The sequence below is a fragment of the Zingiber officinale genome, chromosome 3A (genome assembly GCF_018446385.1).
Source record: "Zingiber officinale cultivar Zhangliang chromosome 3A, Zo_v1.1, whole genome shotgun sequence".
Taxonomy (NCBI): Eukaryota; Viridiplantae; Streptophyta; class Magnoliopsida; order Zingiberales; family Zingiberaceae; genus Zingiber; species Zingiber officinale.
In genome coordinates this window covers 55,450,585-55,459,950 of record NC_055990.1, presented here as the reverse complement: position 1 = coordinate 55,459,950, position 9,366 = coordinate 55,450,585, and the positions used below count along the sequence as shown (strand labels likewise).

At 47.4% G+C, this 9,366-nt stretch overlaps 1 protein-coding gene and 1 long non-coding RNA gene across 2 annotated transcripts; both read right to left on the bottom strand.

Moving 5' to 3' along the window:
• Positions 1 to 5,006: 5,006 nt before the first annotated feature.
• Positions 5,007 to 5,486, bottom strand: LOC122050425. The gene has a single exon (XM_042611328.1). It carries the CDS (start codon positions 5,484 to 5,486, stop codon positions 5,007 to 5,009), a length of 480 nt encoding a protein of 159 aa, XP_042467262.1.
• A 1,765-nt stretch (positions 5,487 to 7,251) lies between these two features.
• LOC122053758 lies at positions 7,252 to 8,492 on the bottom strand. The gene is made up of 2 exons (XR_006132340.1): positions 8,002 to 8,492; positions 7,252 to 7,308 (listed from the first exon to the last, which is right to left on the bottom strand). It is a non-coding gene; the product is annotated as an uncharacterized LOC122053758 (long non-coding RNA).
• Between the last annotated feature and the right edge of the window lie 874 nt (positions 8,493 to 9,366).

Genomic DNA, 9,366 nt, shown 5'->3' with positions numbered 1-9,366 from the left:
GGATGTCAACCGGGTCCAACTTCTTGAGACTATTCCCAACGAGGCCTTTGACTGCATTGAGTGAGCGAGGAGTCGATAGAGTGTTTTTTGTAAGCCCTATTTTTTGTAAGCCTTAACTGTATTCCTACCGTTCGGCAACATCTATCAATAAAATCCTTTAGCATCTTTTTCACATGCTGTTTGTTTGCTAAGAATTTGGCTGCGTAGTCCCGATCGGTTGTGGCGCCCATGCTATTACTGAAATATTTACTTAGGATCATACCTCTGGAGTTTATAGTCACCGCACGACTTTAATTTTAGCATTCATGCTAGACGATTTTCCAAGGCCGGGATTTAACGTCGCTGCTCGACGATCTTCAAGGTGGGGTTTTTATAGTCGCTGCTCCAACTCTAGAGTTTAACGTCGCCGCTCGACGGTCTCCAGAACGGATATTTATAATCACCGTTTGACTCTAGGGTTTAACATCGCCGCTCGACGATTTTCAAGGCGGGGTTTTTATAGTCGCTGCTCCGACTCTAGGGTTTAACGTCGTCGCTCGACGGTCTTCAAGGTAGGGTTTTTATAGTCGCCGCTCCGACTCTAGGGTTTAGCGTCGCCACTCGACGGTCTTCAAGGCGGGATTTTTTAGTCGCCGCTCCGACTCTAGGGTTTAACGTTGCCGCTCGACGGTCTTCAAGGCGGATTGGCCGCTCGGCGATAACTTTGTAAAGTTTTGCCTTAGATTTTAATCCTGTAGCTGAAGGATGCAGACAAAACGAAGATTACATGGTGTTAGTTACATTAGTGCACCTTTCACCCAGCTCGGTACGGCTGGAGGTGGTTTGCACTCCATGGATGCTCTAGCTTCCGCCCGTCCTTGTCCTCTAGGTAATAAGCACCCGACCGGAGCCTCTCCACGACCTTGAAAGGTCCAACCCAAGGAGCCTCCAGCTTGGTGACATCCCCGACTGACTTCACCTTCTTCCATACGAAGTCGCCGACCTAAAAAGATCTAGGTATTACCCGCCTGTTGTAGTTCTGGCGCATCCTCTGTCGGTAGGTCGTCAGCCGGACGGCTGCTTTGGAGCGTGCTTCGTCCACCAGGTCTAATTCCAGGAATCTCCGCTTGGCATTCTCCTCGCTGTATCGATGCAGACGATCGGACTCAATTCTGACCTCAACGGGGATGACTGTTTCACCTCCGTAAACCAAGTGGAACGGTGTCACTCCCGTCCCCTCCTTTGGAGTCGTGCGGATGGCCCATAGTATGCCCGGAAGCTCATCTACCCAGCTGCCTCCGGCATGGTCAAGCCGAACTCGAAGAATTCACAGAATCTCTCGATTGGCGACTTCAGCTTGTCCGTTGCTTTGGGGATATGCTACAGAGGTGAAGGTCTGCTGAATCCCATAGCCTTCGCACCATTCTCTGAGACATTGCCTGGCGAACTGTCTCCCATTGTTGGAGACTAGCCGACGCGAAATTCTGAACCGGCATATGATGTATTGCCAGATGAATCTCTGAACTATCTTCTCAGTTATCCTTGCGAGCGGCTCGACCTTGACCTATTTGGAGAAGTAGTCTACGGTGACGAGCAGGAACTTTCGTTGGCCGGTCGCCATGGGGAAGGGCCCCACTATATCCATGCCCCACTGATCAAACGGGCAGGATACTGTGGACGCTGTCATCTCTTCTGTGGGTCGGTGCGAGAGGTTATGATACATCTGGCAGGACAAGCAGGTGGACACTGTCCGAGCGGCATCCGCTTGGAGGGTTGGCCAAAAATATCCGGCCTGCAGTATCTTTCTAGCCAATGATCGACCGCCCGGGTGTCCTCCGTAAGTTCCTTGATGCACCTCCTGTAGGATGTAATCGATGTCTTCTGGTCTGACGCACTTGAGTAGGGGTCAGGAGAAAACTTTCTTATACAATTGATCCCCAATCAACGTGAATCTTCCAGCTCTCCTTCTCAATAGGTGAGCTTCCTCCCGGTCAGACGACGTAATTCCCAATAGCAGGAATTCTATCAGCGCTGTCCTCGAATCCTTTGGGAAGGTGAGTCCTATCCGATCAATGTGTGCCACCAGAAATACCTGCTCGATCGGCTGCGATATAATAACGGGCGATATGAAGCTGGCTAGCTTGACCAGCTCATCCGCCACTTGGTTTTCCGCTTGGGGTATCTTCTGAATAACCACCTCCCGGAAGTTGACTTTCAGCCTTTCAAAGGCTTTGGCGTAGAGCTTGAGTTGAGTGTTGCTTATCTCAAATGTTCCAATGAGTTGCTAAGCGGCTAACTAGGAATCCGAATGAATCAACACCCTGATAGCTCCGACATGTCGAGCGACCTACAGGCCTGCTATGAGCACCTCATATTCGGCCTCGTTATTAGTTGCCAGATATTCTAATCGAATGGACAGATGCATCCGCTCTTCCTGAGGGGAGATCAGTAGTATACCGACTTCGCTTCCCTGCCGAGTGGACGATCCGTCCACATATATCCTCTAAGTGGCTTCTGGCTCGAGATTCTGTACTTTAGTGACAAAGTCCGCCAAGGACTGTGCCTTGATGGCTGTTCGGGGATGATACTGTATGTCAAACTCACTAAGCTTCGTTGTCCATTTGATCAGCCGCTCGGATGCCTCTAGGTTGAGGAGGACTCTACCCAGAGGGCTATTTGTCATTACTATGATCGTATGCATGAGGAAGTATAGTCGAAGCCTCCGAGCGGCGAGCACCAACGCAAAAGCAAGTTTCTCGAGACCAGTGTAGCGGGATTCAGTATCTTTTAAGATATGGTTCAGGAAGTACACCGGTTGTTTCTCGCTGTTCGACCGCACCAACGCCGAGCTAACAGCGTGCTTGGTTGAGGATAAATAAATGTGAAGCGGCTCGCTGGCCGTTGGCTTAGCCAATATAGGTAGAGAATTCAAATATGTTTTTAGCTCTTCAAATGCCTTGTCGCACTCTTCGTCCCATTGGAACTTGGTAGCTCGGCGTAGTATCTTGAAGAAAGGGAGGCTCCGGTCGGCAGACTTGGAGATGAATCGAGATAAGGCAGTTATCTAACCGGTGAGGCACTGAGTTTCCTTCAAATTCCTTGGTGGCGGCATATCTTGTATCACCTTTACCTTACTAGGGTTCACCTCGATGCCTCGCTCGGTGACGATATAATCGAGGAATTTCCCACCCTTTGCTCCGAACAGACATTTGCTCGGGTTCAACTTAATTTCGTATGTACGGAGCGTCTGGCAAGTTTCTTCTATGTCGTCACAGAGGTCAGCAGCTCGGAGGGATTTGATGAGTATATCATCGACATATACCTCCATGTTCCGTCCGATCTACTGCCGGAACACCTTATTCATGAGCCTCTGGTAGGTAGCCCCTGCGTTCTTTAGTCCGAATGGCATCACGTTGTAGTAGTAGGTATCGTCCGCTATTCTGAAACTCACCTTCTCTTGATCCTCCCGGGCGAGGGGCACCTGATGATACCCCTGATAGGCGTCCAACATGCATATCAGCTCGCACATAGCTGTGGAGTCCACTATTTGGTCGATCCTCAACAGTGGGTAGAAGTCTTTTGGGTAGGCCTTGTTGAGGTATCAAAAGTCGATGCAAACCCTCCATTGTTGGCAGGCTTGGAGACCAGCACTACATTTATGAGCCAGCACGAGAACTAGACCTCTCTGATGTGGGCGACCTCCAATAGCTTCTCTACTTCAGCTTGGATGATTTGACTCTGCTCCACGCTGAAGTCCCTTTTCCTTTGCTTCACCGGCCTAGCATCCGGTCGGACGTGAAGCTCATGTCGTGCTACGCTCGGGGAAACGCCAGGTAATTCATGGGTGGACCAGGTGAAGACATCATGATTTTGCTAAAGACATTTGATCAGCTTGGCCTTCTGCTCAGCTAGCAGGTCGACCGCTATGAAAGTCGTTGCCTTCGCCCGTCTAGGGTGTATCTACACCTCTTCTTTCTCTTCATAAATTAGAGTAGGACGTTTTTCGGTTATAGCGGTTACCTGATATTGACAAACTTTCCGAGCGGACTTAGCCTCCGCCATTACCATCTCGACGTAGCATCGCCGAGCAGCCAGTTGATCTCCTTTGACTTCCCCAACCCGGTCCTCTACGGGGAACTTGATCTTTTGGCAATAGGTCGAGACTACTGCCCGGAACACGTTGAGGGTCGTGTCAACCCAGGATGACATTATAGGCCGATGGGGCGTCTACGACGATGAAGGTGGTGGTCTTGGTCCTTCGTTGCGGCTTCTCTCCGAGTGATATAGCCAACTTTGTCTGACCGATCGATTGGACCTCGTTGCCGATGAACCTGTACAAAGGGGTTGCCATTGGTAGCAACTCGGCCCAGTCGATCTGGAGCTGGTCGAAGGCCTTCTTGAAGATGATGTTGACCGAACTCCATGTATCAATAAATATGCGATGAATAATGTAGTTGGCAATTACCGCACGGATGATGAGGGCGTCGTCGTGCGTTACTTCGATCCCATCAAGATCCTTGGGACCAAAGATGATTTCGGGCTCGTTCGCCCTCTCTTGGCTGCATCCTACAGCATGGATCTCCAATCATCTAGCATACGACTTCCGGGCTTGGTTGGAGTCTCCGTTGGTCGGTTCACCAGCTATGATGTTGATTTCACCCCGAGCGACGTTGCTTCGGTTTTCCTCCTCCCGAGCGGAGTGCCCAACTTGCCCGTGTAAGGTTAGGGCGCGGTCGTCACTCCTTGTTTGATGATGATTTCGCCGCTCGGGTGACTGCCTGTTCTCCTCTCGCCGTCCGGTACTCGGCCGCCTATATCGCAACTCGGGAGAAGGTGATCGACGGTGATAACTCCTGGGAGTTGGCTGGGCGACTGCAGGGACTCTGCGGTAGTCTCAAGTGTTGTGGGTCGCGGATTGATGGAAGGCACAGAACATAGGAGTCTATACCTTTCCCTTGGGCCTTGGCCATTCGGCCGTCACGTGTTGGACGGCGTGTGGCCTTACTTCCTGATGTGATCGTGCCACATCAGCTCGGGGCCCTCTCGGAGGCTGGTGGCTGGTCGGCGGCCTTCGTTCGGCGTGCCCCATCGGTTCCGATGGCGCTTCGGGTCGCCTGAGCTTCTTCAACGTTGATGTACTCGCTGGCCTTCTTTAGCATATGGTCGTAATCGCGGGGCAGCTTTCTGATGAGTGAGCGGAAGAAGTCTCCGTCGATGAACCCTTGGGTGAAGGCATTCATCATCGTTTCAGACGAGACTGTGGGGATGCCCATGGCCGCCTGATTAAAGCGTTGAATGTAGGCCCGAAGAGTCTCTCTCGGCCCTTGTTTCATAGAGAATAGACTGACGCTGGTCTTTTGATAACGCCTACTGCTTGCGAAGTGGTGGAGGAAGGTCGTCCTGAAGTCCTTGAAGCTCTGAATCGACCCGTCCGGCAACCTTCGAAACCAACGTTGTGCCGAGTCGGACAACATAGTGAGGAAGACTCGGCACTTAACCCCATCCATGTACTGATGAAGGGTTGTACGTTGTCGAACTTGCCGAGGTGGTCGTCTGGGTTAGTCGATCCATTGTATTCACCGATCACCAAGGGCGCATAGTGCCTTGGTAGAGGATCTTGCAGAATCGCCTCGGAGAATTGGTGATTGATCTGCTCGAGGGATGAGTCAACTTGGGGCACTTTACCCTTTCTCGTGTCCCGAGCGGGAGCTTCGTTCGATGAAGACCGGTCTTGATTTGCTTGCACGATCTCGGAGGGCGTTTGGAACAAGGTCCGATGGAATGGGATTGGGGCGGGCGGCGCCTCTGCTTGTGTACCGGTCAGACCTTTGTTTTGACCCCATATGGAGAGCTGTTCCGGTCGGTCTTCGTGCGTCGCTCGGCCTTCAGATGCTGAAGTTGCTTGTTGCGCCAGCCGCTCAGCTAGTGCCTTCTATTGCTGCTCTATTATCTTGGCCGCTCGCGCCTGTACGAGTGCGTCAAGATCCTCTTGGGAGAGCGTCACAGTGTGTTGGCGTCCAGCTTCTTCTATTCCTTGACTCGGATTTAGGTGCGTTCCTACAGACGGCGCCAATTTGATCCTATCCGAGGGCTGAGTCGATGGATGCTAAGGACGTGGCGCTCCTATTGACTGGTCGAAGACTTCTAAGACGTGGATCCTTTGCCGCCGCGAACCTGCAAACACAGTGTCGAGCCGAGGAGGGGTTCCCCGGCGATGGCCCTCCGACGCTCAAGTCAAATCTTCGACGGAAAGAAGTAGAGCAAAGAAGAAGTGAGAACTGTAGCTACAGTAATGAAGTGAGCACACCTCCGTCGAAGTTTGGAGGTCCTTATATAGGGCTCCCCAGGGGTGCATGCATGCTTCTCAAGGCGTGCACGCTCCTTAAAGCATACCTGGAATGGATGTGTCAGGAAAACATGTCTGACACCCTACCTTAATAGCACGAGCATATCTTTGATGTGATAGTGGAAGTTTCCACGTACGATTCTCTGTCTGACTATGCCGCCAGCCATGCCTCTTGTCGGTGACACTAGTTCCTAGGAAGATATCGCCACCCACTCTCTCTATCCTTTATCGGGCCGACCGGAGGATCAGCTCGGCTAGCGCCTTCCCCGGGCCGAGCGGAGGCCATGTCGGCTAACGCCCTCCAGGCGGATGCCCGCTCGGCCGGTGATTTGATGTCCGGATCCACTATGTCGAGCGAGTGAGCTTTTGATGTCGTATCTACTGTTAGCCGAGCGGGATGGTCGCTCGGCCTTCGTCTCTTCCCGCTTTGCCTTATGAGCGTCAGAAACTCGACGTCAAGCCGAGCTGTCGAGATGTCGGGTCGACTATTCTTCCTGCTGATCAGGAAGGTAATTCGCCTGGTTGGACGTCTGCCGGGTGTTGACCACTTTGACCTCCTGTCGGGCGGGCTCCCCCCCTTACCACCAGATCAATAACTATATTATAATATAAATGCACAAACATAAGCCTACAACTATACTATGGTCTGGTATATTATATATATATATATATATATATATATATATATATATATATATATATATATATATATATATATATATATAAACTTGATCATGAATAATAACCAAGACTGCATAACTATCAACAATAGATCAAAATATAAGGATAAATAATAAGGTATCAAACTCAAGGGCAATATAGAATAGATTTAAAGTAACCAGTAACTATGACCTAATTAAAATATGACATTAAATAATCATGCACTATAATCAAAGCTCTTAAAAAGACAAGTAGGATCTACCCACCTCTAATGTAGATCGTGCTGACCATCTTCAAGCAACAGTTTACCTCATGCTCAAATCCTACAAATATAGGATACAAATCCCGTCTAAGTACTAAAGTAATCCTATTAACAATTCAGTTAACTATCAAGTTAATTAAACTTAGTTAACTCTTAATTGATATGTAATTAATTATCCACCTAAGGGAGTTAATTAATTATTAATCAATTAAGTTAATTAATTAATTACTCTATTAATTAATTAAATTGATTGATCTGTTAACAAGATAACTAATTAACTTAATTATATTTAAATCGATGAATTAAATCAATCAACTATTTAAGTTATGAACTAAACAATTAATTATCAATTTCTAAATCAACTAATTAACATCCAAATTAATTACCTACGTTATTACTTAGCTTGATTAATCCTCAACTAATTATTAACCATTAAACTGTTTGATATCTTAATTAGACCCCTTAATCATCTTGTTAATTTATTCATCTTAATTAATCAAACTTATCAATCGGATCAAATCATGTGTTTTTTAACCAAATATCTATATCATCAACGATTGATTAATCAACTTATTAATTAACTAATGAATCACTAACTTAATCAAGTCAGTGTAATCAATTAGTCAATGGTAAATTATCAGTGTAATCAACCAATTAACTAATACATCAATTAACCTATTAATTATTAAACTCTTATAACACAACTAATCATATTAATTTTGATCAATTAGTTATTGACAAAACTTATGTATACCTCTTCTTTTCCGGCGGTGACTCACAATTGCCGGCAGTGGCACAGGGTCAGGACTAAGTTGGTGATTGGTGGCAACTCCAACAACGACAGTATACTGACAGCGATTGCAGTGGTTCACTACTAGCCTTCATGAGAAGAGTGCCGACTCTCCTGGAGGCCGACAATTTTACAGTGGTGACATTGCACGGTCGGGAGAAGGGTGGTGTTCGGTCGGCCAAAGTAGTGGTAAGGCAACCACGGTAGGCAACATCATTGATCTTGAAGTGACATGCCAACATGTCTGTGCGAAGACATGGCTGTTGGCATGCGCAAGCAGAAGCTTCACCCGGGCGAGGCGATGGCAAAGAGCGCGAGTGGGTAGAGGAGAGGAGATGGCTGGTGTCGATTGCTCGTAAGGACAACTCATCCTTGGCGACGGCGGGGCACACAAGGGTAGTGTCCGTCAAGCGTGCGGCGCTGCTTGGGAGAGCGTAAATGCGGTGGTGCATAACGTGGCGAGATCAGGAGGGTAGCGGTGAAATGGGAGGAGGACAAGAGGTGGGGCACCAGATGAGGATAAGAGCAGCAACGACGGCCGATCGTTGGCTGTCACTGCGCATGGCGAACAGCGCATGTGCATGAGAGGAGAAACGACGGAGGAAATCAAAACTTAGATTTTGATTAATGTAACTTAGATTTATCTACTCAATTAGCTCCTACTTTAATTGGGTATGTTTAAGTAGGCTTTTGCCTTACCCATTTATACCCCTTAAAACCTAAAACTTCTTTTAAAATCCAAAAAATTCTAATAAATTTCATAAATTCATATAAAGTTATTTTTTTGATAAATTATCCACTAAAATATATTTATTTTCCTTAAAATAATATAATTATTTCAAAATTTTAATTATTTATATTTTTATCTATATTTTGGTATATTACAAGATAGTTTTACTATCCATTACTACCTATGTATCTTACTTTACTACTCATGCATCATAAATTACTATGCTAACTTTATTTTGCAAGAGTATTTGTTTAACTCTATTTTGTAAGAATCAATTTGATTTGTTGATTGAACCCATGAATCAATCGACCGAACCTAGATGATGTGGCAAAGATGGGATCGCGCAGAAGAAAACATAGAAGCCAGGATGATCAGTAGACCGAACCCAGGGATCGATCGACCGAGTAGTTAATGCATTAATGGCGAATCTTGGTGAAGAGAGAAACTACCCAGATCAGTCGACCGATCAAGGGGATCAGTCGACTGAATAATAAATGATCATAAATGTGTGAAGATCAAATCTCAATAAAGAAGGAAAGCAAAGGGTTCAGTCGACCAATAGGAGGATCAGTCGATTGAAAGGATTAGTTGACCAAACG

Excerpts from the sequence above, each read along its gene's own strand:
- LOC122050425 (XM_042611328.1), bottom strand. The coding sequence starts at position 5,486 with ATGGATGGGGTTAAGTGCCGAGTCTTCCTCACTATGTTGTCCGACTCG.